General features: G+C 48.7%; 1 protein-coding gene across 1 annotated transcript in view; it reads right to left on the bottom strand.

Moving 5' to 3' along the window:
• GABRR2 (gamma-aminobutyric acid type A receptor subunit rho2) overlaps positions 1-13,531 on the bottom strand; it is a 50,632-nt gene extending 37,101 nt beyond the window's left edge. The window contains exons 1-2 of the mRNA XM_007103128.4: positions 13,344-13,531; positions 3,950-4,056 (exon numbers count right to left, since the gene is read on the bottom strand). Coding sequence (XP_007103190.3) covers positions 3,950-4,056; positions 13,344-13,531 — 295 coding nt within the window. The remainder of the gene's footprint in view (positions 1-3,949; positions 4,057-13,343) is intronic.
• Between the last annotated feature and the right edge of the window lie 4,602 nt (positions 13,532-18,133).

Genomic DNA, 18,133 nt, shown 5'->3' with positions numbered 1-18,133 from the left:
TGTGGCCTCTCCCGTTGCGGAGCACAGGCTCCGGACGCGCAGGCTCAGCGGCCATGGCTCACGGGCCCAGCCGCTCCGCGGCATGTGGGATCTTCCCAGACCGGGGCACGAACCCGTATCCCCTGCATCGGCAGGCGGGCTCTCAACCACTGCGCCACCAGGGAAGCCCTCTAGCAATTATTTTTAAATGTCAGTCCATAAGGAAGCCCCTCTTCGAAAAACAAGTTAGGAAGAGAAGACAGGGGTGCAACACATACCTCACAATTGTTGACGGGTATGTTGTTGGCATGGCCTGCTGAGCGTGCATGGCTGCTCTTTAGAGGGGCGTGTTAGGCTGGGCCGGCATTAGGGCCGGTTGAGCCCAGGCTCTGCTTTGGACCAGGTGTCTGGCACAGCGCTGCCCCCAAGGAAGGCGGGCTTTCTCTTAGTCACACAGAGCCATCTATGTGCTGTCTGCAAGCCTCCTTCCTCGGAGACACACCCACCCCCTGGCCAGTGCCTCTGCACAGGAGTGGGGGGCTGGATGGAATGGAGACCCTCAGGAGGACCTGCAAGCAAAGCTTCTTGGCTCTAAACCATCTGCAGATGCTCCAGGGACTATGGATTATAGCAATCATTGGAACCCCAGGTGGTGGGAAGCCCCCTCCTCTGATGGCCCCAGCCAGCCTGCTTGGCCATGTTGCAGCAAAAATAGAAATGAGACTTTTCTGATAAACAAGGAAAATAAGGAAACAATGAACAGGCTGGGGAAACAACATAAACAGGTCTGAAAGAGTTAAGCAATCTTGGTTATTGTTTAGCTGTTACTACTAACAAACCCTTGTAGCTAGACTTGTCCTTCACAAAGCTGATTACTCTCTGACTCCATACAAATTACCCTTTGCACCTGGCCTTTCTTCTCCCCCTACACTCCCTTGTAGCACTCTTCATTTCAGAAAGAAGTTCACGGCCCCCGATAACTTCAGGGACACCAGGCCCGGGTGCTGAGCCGCCTGATGCCAGCTTTGGCCATGAATTTGCGGAAGAAAAGAAATGCAAGACCTTCACTACTTTTGATCCTTATCATATACCCCTGCGAGCCGAGCCGCACATATAAAATCTTCTCCGATTCCCCAAGGAGGCGGGCACAGTTCTTGAGGCGTTAGCCTACTGTGTCTTCCCTTTGCCTGGCAAGGAAAATAAAAAGCCTCACTATTTCTTATCTTCCAGTTCTCTGTCTCCGTATTTTTATTCGGCATCGGTGCACAGGGAGCCAGACTGACAACAGCCAGGACTCCACGAGTTGCAAAGATTCTTATGTGTGAGTTCATGTGCGTGTACCTCACCATGTGCTCCCCTGGTCCTATTTCATCCAAGTGACATCTAGATATCCAGGAAAGCCCTGCAGAAGAGAAAAGGTGCCCAGAAGACCAGCTGCTCTGGGGGGAGGGCGTGGGAAGGAGGAGCAGCCCCCTCCATTGGCTTTGGTGACCGAGATCTTGACAGCTGATGTGTAAGAGCCTCAGGTCTTATCGCACCTGCTGGAGGTGACACCTCCTTCCCCGGCAGCTTTCACTAAAGTCAGGGTCTTTCCCAGCCTCAGAGGCTTACTCAGGCAGGGGCAAGGGACTGTCCTGATCCTCCACACTCTGGGCGACCCCAGAAGTTGCAGGGATCAGGATACAGGAAGTCCAGTTTGCTCCCCAAACGTGGCTTGAGGAAGGAGCACCCTGGCTGAGGCTGCAGCCTGTTGGATGATTCTACTCAGAGCTGGGTTTTCTGGGAACGTGGCAGGATTTCACCTGCCAGTCCTGAGAGCTAGCTCCTGGCTTTCCTGGCTTTCTCCCAGAGGAAGAGGGCGTTTTTATGAGGCTTTCACTTTTGCATCTGCCATCAGAGAGGGAACCCAAGTTCTGCCCCCAGTTGTTCTGTGGCCATCACTTAACCCCTGGACCCCGGGCTCTTCTTCTGTAAACTGAAAGTCCTAACCAGGTGATGGCTCAGGCTCCTGCCAGCAACATCAACTGCTCCGTCAGAAAGTTACAATGTGTTATTCAGAAGATCACCCACACCCAGACACACACAGCTGCCCTACAAAACTGTGCATTGAGGCAGGGTCACGTTGTGACTTTTGAGGACGCTGGGTACTTTTGCCTTCGTGGGCCCTTCCACCAGAAAAAAAAAATATTTAAAAAGCATACAACTGTGGTGGTATAAAGATGAATATATTAATATTATATATTAACATTTTCTTCTACCTAAAATTTTATTTTTTTCTTCTGACTTTAAAATAACATCTTATCAGGGGCCCCTAGGAGTATTCTTTGTGAGCCCTAAACACGCCTGCTCTGCCTAGTGGCCCAGCACTGGGGGACATGCGGATTGAGGGGGTAAGAAAGAGAACCAGCTAGGAGAGCGGGCCTACCTCAGTAGCTATGTGACCTGGACCAGTCACCTCACCTCTCTGCGCCTCAGTTTCCCCACCTGGGCATAATAATAGTACCTACTTCACGGAGTTGTGAAGAATGAAGTAAGATCGTGTCTGCGAGTACCCTGAGTAGAATGGTGCCTGGCACAGAAGTCACTAGGAGTTGTTTGCTGTCATTAATGCCGCTTTTTGTCAACCCTGTTCCAGTCACCTTGCTGGCCCTCTGCATCTTACCCGACCCTCTAGAAGAAAGGCAAGGGAACGAGGATGTCTCTCTTGCACTTCCTGGAGCACATACTGCTAATTTTAGAGCTGCTTATTCAGGGAAATGTTCTTGAATCTCAGAAAACTCTCTGGTGGCATTATCCAAAACAAGCACCAGAACCCCTGGCTGTGCAGCATTCCACCCGGGGCAGGAAGAAGAGGCAGGGGCTGTCATCTGTCGCCTGCTCTCTCCTGCTCGGCAGGCGTCAGACCTCAGGGAACTGAGTGGAAGGCTTTGAGTCCTTGTAAAATGCAACAGCCTCTGGGATAAATTAATGTCCTAATCCCCTAACAGTCACACGAGGGAGGCCCGACAGCTGGGTTTTTCTAAGGGGCCGTGAGTCTGTATGTGCCAGGGCTTTACATACATTATCTCGTTTAATCCTGACAGCAACCCCAGATGGACGGATTACTATCCCCATTTCACAAACCAGCAAGCAGAAGCTCAGGGAGGGTCGGTGACTTGCCCACAAGTCAACCCTACTCCTTCCTGCCGCCCCAGGAGAACAGGTGGCACCTGAGAGGAGTTCAAGAGCGAGATAAAGGGGAAATGGAAACCCGCCTGCCTGGGTCTCTCTGGCCGGGACCCCTCAGCGGCCATGCTCCGGGCCTCAGTTTCCCCACCTGCGCAAGGGGGGCGTGGGCCCCGTGTCTCATGCGTTCTGCAGCTCTCATCTCTCTCCCTGCCTGGTTGGTGCAGATGGCTGGCTCCTTTCCCAGCCCCCTCCCCTCCGTGGCATTCCTCCTGTACCCGCCACTCCTCCCCAAGCCGCCGAAGCAGGGAAGCTCCTTTGGGGCAAGTCTGCAAGGGAGCTTTGCCAGGCGTTAAACTGTTGCTGCATTGGCAGGCGGGGGGGGGGCCCCCTCAGAACCCCAAATTCCCAGCCAGGCACGGGATAGCAGAGCCGGGAGGTCCTTTCCTGTGCGGACGCTCCAGCCCTGCCACCCAGCCGCCCCCTGCCCCCAGCGCATGTGGCTCTTATGCTCTTATTTTTTTCGGAAAGGAAAGTCGGCAGCAGTAGTGCTGGGCCTCCATGAACGTAAACAGCTTAATCACCCTCAGGTCCTTTTCTCAACAGCCCTCTCCACTCACTTCCTTCCAGCTCCTTTCTCCTGGGGATAATGAGTGGCTGGGAGCCAGCTGGGCTTCTCCGAGCATGAGCCGGAGCATCAGGGCCCCCGGGGGGAGGGCTGTGTCTGAGGGAACCCAGCGGAAGAACGGCATGAGGCAGCCCTGGCATCGGGCCCCAGAGGGCCGAGGGGAGGACACGGTCTTACCTCCAAAGGCGGGCCTCATGGTGAAATCGTGCTCATCCACTCTGAGAAGTGGCTGAGGTTTTCCCTTTCGGACTTTGGTCACATCCCCGTTCTTCTTATACAGGTGACTGCCAAGACAAGCAAGAAACTGTTTTCCGTCAACCCACCAAGACATCGCGTGAGAAGATTTGGGGAGATTACTTCCTGCGGGATCTACGGGTTACTCACCTTTTTGCCCATCCTACCATCTCTTTCTCCACTGAAGGGAGGTCGAGAGATAAAGGGTCCCCCCGCCCCGCCCCGCTTACCTCCACCACCCCGGGCCCTCACGGCCGGGCTGGCCCGAGGACCTGGCCCTTCCAGAAGCTTCCGAAAGTAGCTCCCCCCGAGGCAGGACACCATCCTACCTGGCAGGCTCCTAACTGTCCTGTCCAAAGCCATGACTGGATGACCAACCGTTGGGTCTAATGGTGGAGAATTATGATGTGTCTTTTTTTTTTTTTTCTGTTAAAATATTTCTTCAGTGTTGTTATAACATTGGTTTTGCGATAAGGAAAATTCTTAGGGACTTCCCTGGTGGTCCAGGGGGTAAGACTCCACGCTCCCAATGCAGGGGGCCCGGGTTCGTCCCCTGGTCAGGGAACTAGATCCCGCATGCCGCAACTAAGACCCGGCACAGCCAATATCAATAAATAATAAATAAATAGTTTTTAAAATCAATATACCAAAGTGGCGTATTTTAAAAAATAAAATAAAATTCTGAGACAAATGTAGTTAAAGTTTTAAAAGGCTGGTGTTATCCTAGCCAGACCTGATGCTCTTTACATCTGTCCAGTTGGCAGGTGTCTGAAGAATCCACCCTGGCGGAGAGAGCCTCAACCCTAGGGAGAACAGACAGTTCACAGCCGGCGGGCATCAAGGCCACAGTTGGGCACAGAGTTGCCCCGACCATCCAGCCAGGTGGTGGGAGGGGGAGCTGGAGCCCAGCACTGCAGACCCTGCTTCCCTGTCCTTCCTTTAACCCAGAGGAAAAAGGAGTAATTCTCGCCTCTTTTTCACTCACACTCATTCTTTCCAGATCTTTTTTTTATTCCCCACCAGAATCACACATAATCCTAAAGCAGTCAAATTCAAAATCTTCTAAAGCAATAGTCTACTTAGGATCATCACTAAACAGGGAGAATAATAAGAGGGGAAGGAAAAGAAAATGGAGAGGCAGGAAGGCAGGAAGAAAGGAAGGCTAGGAGACAGGTTATTTGGACATTTCCCCGACCAGGGATTGAACCCAAGACCCGGCAGTGAAAGCCCGGAATCCTAACCCCTAGGCCACCAGGGAACTCCCTGAGCTTTAATTCTTGACAGAAGAAAATAATCATAAAAAGTCAGTGTTACTATCATATCTGTTATGTGTTGACCGTTGAAGGGTTTTAGAAGTCAATGAAGAGATTTTGTTTTTGAGTGTGCGTTGTTCATCTATATATACCCTTATTTACTCTCCACGTTCTTACCACATTTTGTTGATTTTTTAGAGAAAAAAGCATGTTTCCTGTTTAAACCCTGTAAGAGGAAAGTGACATATTTCCTGTCTCGAGGTCCTGTTCTTTGAGACATCTTCCTATGAAATCCTTCTTAACTTTTATTCTCTACCAGCTCTGCCCAGATGGTATCACTTGATGGGAGGTCTGAAGCTGTGCTGATCAGTAAAACAGCCACTAGTCACATGGGGCTGTTTAGATTTAAGTTAATTAAAATTAGATAAAATTAGTATTCAGTTTCCTCAGTTCCACTAGCCACATTTAGGTACTCAAGGGTCATGGGTGTCTGGTCGCTACTCTACTGGACAGTGCAGATATATAACATTTCCACAATTGGGAAAAGCTTTATTATTCAGTGCCGACCTGACCCTCAACCGTCTTCCCCACCCAAGAAGCAGATTCCCCTGTGAGCTGGGCCTCCCCGCCTTACAGCCCTGCTCTGGGAGTCGCCTCGTCCAGCTTCTCACAGCTCCGGACCTCCCAGGCAGGCTCCCAATTCTGGGCTCGGTACCACCTGTTTCTCTCTATTCAGTTCCTCCCTTCAACCTTGGGGAGTTCAACATCCAGATCGTAGGAGAGCAAAATTTGCCACCTCAAAATGTGTCTCTTTGGCATGTGGATTATTTTGAGCTGAAAACAATCAAAGCCCAAAAGATCCAGGAAGAACCTTTGAGCTTCCCCCTAACTGCCTAAAAGAATTTGTACAGAGGGCCTGTTCCTGGAAGAGAGCTGTCACCAGAGATCTCTGCAAAGAATATGGGCTATAGGGGTGGTGGGGAGAAACTCTGCAGGGCCTGGATATCAGAGTCCACTTGGTGTCCCGTTGTCTCTGCACAGCCCGGCACACCATCGGTTTACCAAACAACTTCCATCTTTTTTTTTTTTTAAACCTTATTTATTTTTGGCTGCATCGGGTCTTCATTGCTGCCCGCAGACTTTCTCTAGTTGCGGAGAGCAGGGCTACTCTCCGGTTGCAGTGCACAGGGTTCTCGTTGCGGTGGCTTCCCTTGTTGCGGAGCACGGGCTCTAGGCGCGCGGGCTTCAGTAGTTGTGGCTCGCGGGTTCTAGAGCTCAGGCTCAGTAGTCGTGGCGCACGGGCTTAGCTGCTCCGAGGCATGTAGGATCTTCCCGGGCCAGGGATCGAACCCGTGTCCCCTGCATTGGCAGGCAGATTCTTAACCACTGAGCCACCAGGGAAGTCCCTCTTTTTCATCTTCATGTGAATTGCCTTTCTCCCCTTTGTAGTCCTAAACCACTACCCCCAACATCCTCCTTTGTCTTTAGCTGAAGATGGTTTTTAAGCTGAGGGTTTGGCCATTTGGGTGAATTACTCAGTTTTCCTGGGTCTTTCCCATGGATACAGGTTATTAAACTTTTGTTTGATTTTCTCCTGTTAATCTGTCTCATGTCAATTTAATTCTTAGACCAGCCAGAAGAACTTAGCAGGGTAGAGGAAAACGTCTTCATCCCGGACAATACGGACAGCCATCCTGCAGTCAGGTTGCACAACTCTTCAATTCCTGGACTCAAGTTTATTTGCTCAACACATTTCTATGGATCACCTACTCTGTCCAAACACTGCTCACTCAAGTCACGGGAGGACATATATTCACCTCCCCCACAGAGCTGATGACCTAGTGGGAGAAATAGACAATAAACAAGTGGACAGATAAAGAATGTAACTTCAGAAAGTATTGGGACCTCCCTAGTAGTCCAGTGGGTAAGACTCTGCGCTCCCAATGCAGGGGGACTGGGTTCAATCCCTGGTCGGGGAACTAGATCCCGCATGCATGCCGCAACTAAGAGCCCACATGCTGCAACTAAAATATCTCACGTGCTGCAACTTAGACCCAGTGCAGCCAAAATAAACAAATAAATAGAAAGTGCCATAAGTATATCATAGACCAGGGTAAGGAAGAAGAGAGAGATGGGTTGGGGTAGAGGGTGATCAGAGAAGCCCTCTGAGCCCTGGCAAGGGTGAGTCATGAGAGGAGCTGAAGAAAGTGCATTCTGAGAGAGGGAAGAGCAAGTGCAAGTGTCCTGAGGTGAGTGTGGCTTGTGTGCGGAACAGTAAGAAACCCAGTGGGCAGAGAATAAGGAGGAGGAAAGCAGTAAGAAAGGAGGTGCAAGACAAGGCCAGGGACTAGATGCTGAGGTCCTCAGGGGTATACACTGAGTGGGGAAACCCATGGGAATTCTGAGCAGGGGAGTCCAAAGGTCTGGTTTAATACCTGGGAAGATCACTCAGGTAGAGGAGATGGTGGGAGGGCAGAGAAGAAATGGGAAACCATTAGGAGACTTCTGCTGAGAGAACATGGTGCCTGGGTTAGGGCGGTAAGGGGTGGAGCTGTAGAGAAGGGATCAGAAAGGCTTTGCTGATGGATTGGGTATGGGGTGTGGGGGAAACAAAGAGGCAGGGATGGCCCAGGCTTACGACGAGCACCTTGGTGAATGGTGGGGCATTCGCTGAGATGGTAAAAACTGGAGGAGTGGCATGTTTGTGGGGGTGACAGTGCATCAGATTCTTAGAAGCCATCTTGATGTCCAGATGTCCTACCTGTGAGACACCAGGTAGGAAGTGCAAATAGGGTGGGTGCAACTCGGAAGACAGTAGCAGTAGCAGTGTTTTCACTTCCTTCGGCCTTGTAGGTTCTGGGGGTCCCTGGGGGCTCAGCAGATGTGCCTGACCCTCCTTCTCCCAGAGCCCTTTGACTCCGCCCTCAACACCCTGGCCTGGCTTCCTCAGCTTGTCTCCTTCTCACTGTCCATTCTCATCAGCATTCAGACGGATTCGAGTCTCTCTCACCTTGAACCAAAATGAAGCAGAAAATCTGTCTGGACCCCACGTCTCTTCACGCAAAATTAATTGAAAAGTGATGGCGGGACAGTGGTGGTAGTTATACTCTTCTTTGAACATTTCCTTTTAAAAAAAAAAAACATCTCTCCCTCCCCACCTCTCAATAAATAAATAACTTTCCCAAAGAGCTGCTGCCATTCCTCACTCCTGAGCACTTGTTGCCCCACTGGTGCCTGAGCCGAGGCCTTGAAGGTGCACTTGCCAAGGGTCAGGGAGGACCAGCCTCTGCTGGAAACCTCATCTTCCAGGACAGGGTGCTTGGTCCTCCTCCCACCTCCACTGCAGCCTTGCCTTCCTCCGCAGCCTGTCCCTAGATGTCAGCATCCCCAGGACCCTGTCTCCGCTGCCTTCTCTTCCCTCTCGACACTCCCTTTGGCAGCGGCTTCAACTGTCATTCACTTACTGATGATTCCTAAACCTATGTCCCTTGCTCTACACCTTTATATCCTACCGTCTAACAGATTATTCCCAGTTGGGTATCCTATAGGCATTTAAACTCAACACGTCCATAGTTTGGGACCCGCTGAGTGGGAGGTGACCCAGCTGAAGGACAGGGGGGCGTTATATGAAACTGGCGGAAGGGTAGGAGGGGTAAGGCTGAAATGGACAGACTGAGGCTGCAGGGGCTCAGCCAGGGAGAGCCTTGAAGATCCGGTTAAGAATTTTATCTTTACCCATGGGACTTCCCTGGCGGTCCAGTGGTTAAGACTCCCCGCTTCCATTGCAGGGGGCACGGTTCGATCCCTGGTCAGGGAACTAAGATCCCGCGTGCTGCGTGGCCAAAAAAAGAAAAACAAAACAAAAAAATTTTATTTTTATCCAAAAGCCAAGGAAAAAGAGGAAGGGTGTTGGGCACTTGGAGAAAGAAGCTATGATCAGATATGCTTTTGGACAAGCCCTTGCAGCTGCACACCCCGAGAACGAGAGGCCAATGGCTTCTTCCTGTAGCTGGAAGGTGGGACCTAAGTCAGTTCCCTAGAAACACGCGTGGTCATGGAGGGGCCCTTCCAAGGAGCTTCCACCCTCCCGGGTCTCTTCCGCAAGACGTGGAGCAGGACCAGGTCCGGCCCCCTGCGCAGCGACTGCTGGGGGGCCGTATACAGAAGCCCCAGCAGAGACACCCCGGGAACGTGGAAGCAGAGCTCAGCCTGAGGGCTTAGCCGATCACAGACATTAAATCGTGAGGGCAGCCCTGGCTCGCGGGGAGCAAATCCCTCCCTGCGAGCACAGTTTCTCAGTTGAGAGGGGAGGATTAGGGCAAGGGAAGTTCCCGCATGCCAGCACCCTGGCGAGAGGGAGGAGACTGAAATCCCAGTGCCCTTAATAAGGACCCAGAGTTTTTCTTACGGGTCCAGTTATTTGATAACTCAGGCCGCTGACATCCTGATCCTTGGGCTATTGGTGTAAGCTGGATGCCCTGCATCCATCCTCCACAGGAGATGCCGGCCACTGCCCCATCCCAGACTCCAGGGGCCATAGGCCGAGCCCCAGCCCCGCGGTGGGGCTGCCAGAACTTTCACGGAACCTCAAACCCAGCCTTGTCGGGGTGTGGAGTGGGGAGAAAAGAAGAAAAAGTGTTCACTATGCCTTTGAGAAGCAGGGCTGCTGAGCTGCCGTCAACACATCATTCTAGTGGGTTTCAGTTGGAGAAATGAGGTTCAGAAAGATCAGCAGGGCTTCCCTGGTGGCACAGTGGTTAAGAATTTGCCTGCCAATGCAGGGGACACGGGTTCGAGCCCTGGTCTGGGAAGATCCCACATGCCGCGGAGCAACTAAGTCCATGTGCCACAACTACTGAGCCTGCGCGTCTGGAGCCTGTGCTCCACAAAGGGAGAGGCCGTGACAGTGAGAGGCCCGCACACCGCGATGAAGAGTGGCCCCCGCTTGCCGCAACTGGAGAAAGCCCTCGCACAGAAACGAAGACCCAACACAGTCAAAAATAAATTAATTAATTTAAAAAAAAAAGAAAGATCAGGAAACACGGCCACACAGCCAGGGAGCAGCAGAGCCAGGGCCTGAACCTGCCTGAACCTGGTCCCTCCTGACTTCCCAATCCCACTTCCTTCCCCAGATTCCTAGGGAGGGTGAGGGTCACTGGGTAGCAGGAAAGCAAAGTGGCTCCTGGGTCCAGCACTGGAAACATGATGCCAAAGGAGAGAAGGACGGCCAAGGGCAGGTGGAACCAAAGGGGCAGCAAATGGGAAGGAAAGATGAAAGGGGACCTCAGGCTCGAGGACCAGGAGGGGCCACACAGTGTGATCAGGGCAGAGCCCAGACTCCCAGGTCTTGGTGTATTTTCAGATCTCAAGGGAGAAGGGCGTCTCTTTGCAGGAAGGCAATCATGTGATCAGGAGGCCACCTTAGGCAGCAGGGCGGGGAATAAACCTGGGAGGCTGAGAGGCAGGAAGAACAAAACAAAACAAACAGCTAAGAGCAAACAGGCTCACTTGGCAGCAATTCAGTAAAGGGACACAAAGGATCAGAAAACCGGAAGCAGTTTTGAAAAAGCAGTTGCTGGACAGAAAAATTGTTTTGTGAGGGTGTGTTGGCCAGGGTGACACAGGGAAGGTTGACAGGTTAGAAGAAGTCCTCTCGGGGTGTGTGTGTGTGTGTGTGTGTGTGTGTGTGAACAGGACTTCTAAGAGAAGGAGCTACTCCACAGAGCTGAACTGCTCTAAGACTGTAATGAGAAAGGTACAGGTCATTTTATTCCTATTTATTAGCATAGCTTAACTCTTTTTTTTTTTTGCGGTACGCGGGCCTCTCACTGTTGTGGCCTCTCCCGTTGCGGAGCACAGGCTCCGGACGCGCAGGCTCAGCGGCCATGGCTCACGGGCCCAGCCGCTCCGCGGCACGTGGGATCCTCCCGGACCGGGGCTCGAACCCGGTTCCCCTGCATTGGCAGGCGGACGCGCAACCACTGCACCACCAGGGAAGCCCTTTCTTTTTTTTTTTAAAGAAAAACTGCATAATTTATCCTCCTCTTCAAGATTCACAACCTCTATTGGCATAATAAATGTTCTATAAGTTCTGCTATAAAGATATCTGTCTAAAATGGTCTAAACCAGGATTTTCCAACCTTCTTTGACCCTGGAACCCCCTCTTCATACAACACCTGTTCACATTTCACAGAATTAGAACTCAGGGGAATTGCTGGACCCCATGACCTCTGAAGTTCCTGCCAGTTCAACAGCCTAGGATTCTGGCTACATAACCAGGATGAGTCTTCGAGAGTGGTGCCTCTTTCCCAATATCCTGGACAATTTGTACCTGTTTGTTTTCTGACTGAGTAGAATTAGACTTCACAGAGTATTTACATCTCCCAGAGCAGCAGTCTCCAAAGTAGGGGCACACTCGGAGCACTCAGGATGCTCCACTGGGGTGCAAGAAGTAGAAATTGTAACTCTCATTTATAGTTAGTTTTTATCCAAAAATAAGGAAGATTTGGGGCTTCCCTGGTGGCACAGTGGTTAAGAATCCACCTGCCAATGCAGGGGACACGGGTTTGAGCCCTGGTCCAGGAAGATCCCACATGCCACGGAGCAATGAAGCCCATGTGCCACAACTACTGAGCCTGCTCTCTAGAGCCCACGAGCCACAACTACTGAGCCCGTGCGCCACAACTACTGAAGCCCGCACGCCTAGAGCCTGTGCTCCACAACAAGAGAAGCCACCGCAATGAGAAGCCCACGCACCGCAACGAAGGGTAGCCCCTGCTCACCGCAACTAGGGAAAGCCCACGTGCAGCAACAAAGACCCAATGCAGCCAAAAATAAATAAATAAAATAAATAAATTTATATTTAAAAAAAAACTGAGAAACAAATGTTTAAAAAATAAAAATAAGGAAACTTTTCAGCTTTAATATACATATTTATAATAGTACATGTATGTAATTTGTGTATATATATGTATACACATCACGGGGTACGGTTTCAAAAAATTGTCACTGATAGCGGTACGTGATCAAAAAGGGAGACCACTGACTTAGAAAATGTGCCCAAGATATTAGTTAATATTCATAATCACTAGTTCACGCAGTGCTTAGTAGAATGGAAAAACAGACATGTAACGTGGCGTGTTACACATGGCGTGGATATCTTAGCTGCTTGCTCTTTTCTTCGTGCTGAACAGGCCTAGAATATCGTGCCTCGTACATCAGTTCAAAACAAACGTATTAAGGAACTTCGATTTGTGATGTAATTATGTTAAGTGCAAATTCTGGGCCTAACCAGTTATTTCTTGGAAGTGTTTCCATTACATCATGAAATAACCTTCACTGTTGTCCACATGTATGTTTTTAATAACCTAGCAAATTTCAAACATCTTCTCTAAGATTCAAAACAGTACAATGAAACCTGATAGCATTATAAAATTGTTCCCAATCAAATAATTTAAAGAAGACAACTCCGTTACATTTTTTTCTTAATAAGTCAAACTACATTCCTATATACAGTTCCCCTCAAAAAAAAAAATTCTATTTTTTTTTTTAAAGTGAAAGCAGGTTTATTTAGAGATATACACTCCACAGACAGAACGTGATCCGTCTCAGAAGGCAAGAGTGGCCCCAGGGCATGGGGTAGTCTCGGAAAGTGAGAGCAGCCCTGAAATATGGGGTGGGTAGTTTAAAAAAAAAAAAATTCTTGAGTGTAATTCCTTAGCAGGTCATCTATGGTCCCTACAGGATGTAATCCCAAGAAACTAAGCAGCACAATCTGAGAAGTACAACAATGCTTTACCCACTAAGTCTTCAACTACCTGACTTAAAATGCTCTGGCTGAACACAGACATCAGAATGAAAGTCTCAGCCTAGTCTAGCTTCCCTCTCTCGCTGCTGGTGACACAATAGTGTATTTGTGCCCAGGGAGAGGCTGTGTTGAGTGAGGGCGAGTTCCTATCTACCCCCAGCTGGAAAACAGATTCCAGTAGGACGGACGATCTAACCCCTAGCCCTCCCGGGAGGTGTCCCACTGTGTGTCACTGCCACCACGAGTCACCTCCCTCCCCTCCCGCCCACAACTTTACCTTGGCTTGGACGTTTCCAGCTGCCCCGTCCATCTCCTCTTCTTGGGCTTTCTGCTCTCCACAAGAGCCATCAGGCAAAACAAGAACAAAATGAGTCTTGAAAAATAAGGCATCCTGTGAATGTCTGTGATGCTGCAAGCTGCTTTCCAGTAACCTGCAGCGAGGCAGATCCCCCCAGGCTTAACCATTGACTCGGTCTTCTGCCTCGAGCCAGGGCAGCAAGGAGGGCATGGCTGGCCAGGCTGAGTTTCCCGATTTAATATTGATACTGATGCTTGTGCCACCCTACTTCCCACCCCCTCGGGCCATGACACAGACACCAAGGCTTTGCCTTCCCCGCTACTTAGTGATTGGCTATTAGTCAGTAAGTTGGTTCTCCTGTGAAGCTCAGCTTCCGCTGAGTCCTAGAACAGCTTTGGCTAAAACTGTTATATAAAAAAAAAAAAAAAAAAAATTAAATCTCTTGGACATGCCAGCTTTTTGCTGAGATCATTAATCCATCTCTCTGGTGACATAAAACCAGTCTGTCACATCCGCCAGGGAGCAGGTTGGATTCTGAGTGGATTTGCAGGGAAGACTTGTGCACCCGGAGATGAGCACCTGAATGTGCCCCGGAAGTGCTGAGTAAACACGCAAATGACCTGTTTCCACAGGGTTGCTTTATTTCTTGAGCTAAGAGCCTGTGCTCCACCTATGGCCAAGGGTGCTTGCTTTTCCCCCAAATACACATCTTTTTTTTTTTTCAATGAAAACACATCTTATCAAAACATAAAACATATTTTGATTTTGAAGGAAAGCATAAACCAAAGGAGAATTCGTGATTCTGTAAGCTCTTCTTCCTAGCATGAGCACTAGATTAATGTTGGTCTTCCATCCTACGATGTATAATGTCATCGCTGATTCACTTTGTTATACAGCAGAAACTCACACACCATTGTAAAGCAGTTATACTCCAATAAAGATGTTAAAAAAAATGTATAATGTCATCATAAATGAGGCTTGATTCCTATTCTGGGATATGGAATTATGAACATTAGAAGTGAAAAGATACATGTGGTTATGTTTCATATACTCTGCAGAAGAAAATGTTTAAAAACTACCTATTGCGGGGGCTTCCCTGGTGGTGCAGTGGTTGAGAGTCCGCCTGCCGATGCAGGGGACGCGGGTTCGTGCCCCGGTCCGGGAAGATCCCACATGCCGCGGAGCGGCTGGGCCCGTGAGCCATGGCCGCTGAGCCTGCGCGTCCGGAGCCTGTGCTCCGCAACGGGAGAGGCCACAGCAGTGAGAGGCCTGCGTACCGCAAAAACAAACAAACAAAAAAAAGCACAACTACCTATTGCTTGCTTGCTGTGTCCTGGGAATGGAGATGGTGAGTGTGGTAGAGACACAAGAGATGAGGATGGAGGTCAGAAGGGGCAACAGCTAAAAGAAACAGAATTAGAGTTTTCTTATGTAAGAAAAAATCAAGAGGGCTTCCCTGGTGGCGCAGTGGTTGAGAGTCCGCCTGCCTATGCAGGCGACACGGGTTCGTGCCCCGGTCCGGGAGGATCCCACATGCCGCGGATCGGCTGGGCCCGTGAGTCATGGCCGCTGAGCCTGCGCGTCCGGAGCCTGTGCTCTGCAGCGGGAGAGGCCACAACAGTGAGAGGCCCGCTTACCGCAAAAAAAAAAAAAAAGAATTCAAGAAAGAATCAAGAGAAGCTCTTTTGATCCCTTTAAGCAAATTAGAATGATATGATCCACTTTATTTTTTCAGGAATTCCTAAGTGGGAACAGTTGGGTCAGAGAAGACCCAACTGATTGATCTCTTTTGACTATGTTAAAAGAGGATGAGGTCCTGCCTTAAGGCACGGGAAGAAAGAAGGAGAAGAGGGGAAAGACAGAAGAATGTGACAGTCAAGTTATCACCGAAGGAGAACATACATGGTGACTGAATAGAGTAGGAGGTGAGAGAACACAGTGAAAGCTAGGACCCCGGTTTGGAGGCAGGTCTGGTGGGTTGGTACCACCATTATCTGATGTCCCTGAGAGGTGGACAAGTTTGGTGGAGGTTGGGGGGGAGGATGAGATAAATTTTGACTTATGGGGTTTGAGGTGTCATGGGACCTCCGGATGCCCAGTAGGCAGCTGGAGTATGAGCCTGGAACTCAGGAGAAAGGTCTGGATTGAAGAAATAGATGCGGAACCATCAGTGTGATGGTGGTAGTTTAATCACAGGAAAAGATGAGATCTTCCCGGGAACAGAAGAAGTCGGAGTCCAAGTGCAGAATCCTAGAGACTCTGTACTCTTAAAGGCTGGGTGGGCAGCCAGAACACAGGCAAAGAAAAACTAGCAGAGATGTTGACTACGAAAACCAAAGGAGTTTCAGGAGGGGGAGAGTTAACAGTCACTGCTGGGAAGAAGTAAGCGCACAAAACATGTTCCTGGACCTGAGAACCAGAACATTGCTCCGAACTTCAATAATCTGTAGTTTCAATTGTGCGATGTGGAAGAAGCCAAATTGCAATGAATTAAATAGGAATCTGGGAAACAGAGTAATTTAGTACGGGGACTGACTCAGTGGTTCCCAGATCTGGCCACTCCTCAGAATTATCCAGGTAATTTGTTCAAAAGTCTCATTCCCGCCAAAGATTTAGTGAGGAAGACATGAGACTTATGAAAGTTCTTTTCCATAAATTTTGTTCAAAAGATCTCTTTTTCTGTCTTCCATTTGGACCAGGCCTATCAAGGGCTGACTGACTGGAACCCTAGAATTTTGCATGGATGCTGTTGGTTTTAAAGAAATATTTGTTTTGTTGCACTCCAGATGTAACTTTAGATCCTACCAATTTTTTCTTTAAATCTTATTTTTAGTAGTTCAATTGTTGTGATTACAGTAGGGAGAAAAATCAGTTGGAGATAAGTGTAACTTTTTTTTTTATAATGGCTTTATTGAAATATCATTCACATACCATAAGTTTACCCCTTTAAAATGGGGTTTTTAGTTTTGTGCATGTACAAATACATCATGCAATATGGAGCCTTTTGTGTCTGGCTTCACTCGGTATGTTTTCAAGATTCATCCATGTTGAAGCATGTATTATAACTTCATTTCTTTTTATCGCCAAATAATATTCCATTGTATAGATATAACACATCTTGTTTATCCATTCGTCAGTTGATGGACATTTGAGTTTCCAGTTTTGGGCTATTAACAATAATGCTATGAATATTCATGTACAAGTTTGTGTGTACATGTTTTCATTTGTCTTGGATATATACCTGGGTGTATTGCTGGGTCATATGGTAACTCGACGTTTAACTTTTTGAGGAACTACCAAAAGGTTTTTCCAAGTGGCTGCACCATTTTATCAATACATTCCCACCAGCAATGTACCCTCTAGACATCACAGTGGGTGTGAAGTGGTATCACACTGTAATTTTGATGTGCATTTCCCTAATGACTAATGATTCATGTATTTCTTTGTACAAATGTCTATTCAAATCCTTTGCCCCTTCTTAACCAGGTCATTTATCTTTTTTATTATTGAGTTATGAATTCTTTAGTCTTGATACAAGTCTCTTATCAGATATATGATCTGCAAATATTTTCTCCCATTCTATGTTTTCACTTTATTAACGATGTTCCTTGAAACACAAAAGGTTTTTCATTTTGATGAAATATAATTTATCTACTTTTTCTTTGGTTGCTTGTGCTTTTGATCTCGTATCTAAGAAACCACTGCTGAACCCATGGTCACAAAAATTGACAATATTTTCTTCTAAGAGTTTTTGCCCTTACATTAAGGTTTCAGATCCATTTTGGGTTAATTTTGCATGTGGTATGAGGCAGTGGGTGTATAACTTTAACATTTGTTTATCTCTCAGGACAGAGGATCGGCCCCATTGGCTCAAGTTAAGAGCTGTGGAAAGGCCCCAGTAAGCATCTGCAGCCAGATTAGGCCAGAACTAGGTGGGACTCTGGTCACACACAGCCTTGTGTCCTACATCAAGGGTTCAGGCCTATTTTAAGAGCAATGGGAGAGACGGGATCAGATCTGTACCACGCACTGGAGACGACTCCAGCTGCAGTGTGCAGAGTGGGGCAGGAATGGAGACTTGTTAGAGATAATTGCTCTAGTTGAGAGGAGATGATGGCTAATTAGGGCAGTGGCAGCGAGCATGAAGAGAAGTGGAAAAACGCAAGAGAATATTCAAGGAGGTACAATGAACAGGAGATAAGACCAAATGACATAAAGAATTCAAAAGCAGGTATGAATAAAGTCACTGGTTTTATTGAGCAGCTCAAACTAATTCTGAAGGCAACTTTTAAAGAGGCATTGCAAATAGCTTTGGAGCAATTATAGCCTCCCACAACGGCTGTTAAGAGTATACTTGTTTTTTGGCTGCACCGCACGGCTTGCGGGATCTTAGTTCCCTGACCAGGGATTGAACCCAGGCCCTGGGCAGTGAAAGCGCAGAGTCCTAACCACAGGACCTCCAGGGAATTCCCAGAGTACACGTTAATGTACACATTATACTTTGTTAAAACTCAGGTTCACTAAATGCATTCACCTTTCATATACTTCTTTGCAAGTAATAAAACAATATAGGCTTTTCAGTACTTCAGCCTAGGTTTCTGCACAACTAAGTCCAATTGTGTGAGGTCTGCCTGTTTACTGATTCTGCTCTATAAAAATGGGAGGTCTCGGGGGCTTCTCTGGTGGCGCAGTGGTTGAGAGTCCGCCTGCCGATGCAGGGGACACGGGTTCGTGCCCCGGTCCGGGAGGATCCCACATGCCGCGGAGCC

This window comes from Physeter macrocephalus, chromosome 10 (assembly GCF_002837175.3).
Source record: "Physeter macrocephalus isolate SW-GA chromosome 10, ASM283717v5, whole genome shotgun sequence".
NCBI classification, from domain to species: domain Eukaryota; kingdom Metazoa; phylum Chordata; class Mammalia; order Artiodactyla; family Physeteridae; genus Physeter; species Physeter macrocephalus.
This window is presented reverse-complemented; position numbering and strand designations above follow the sequence as displayed.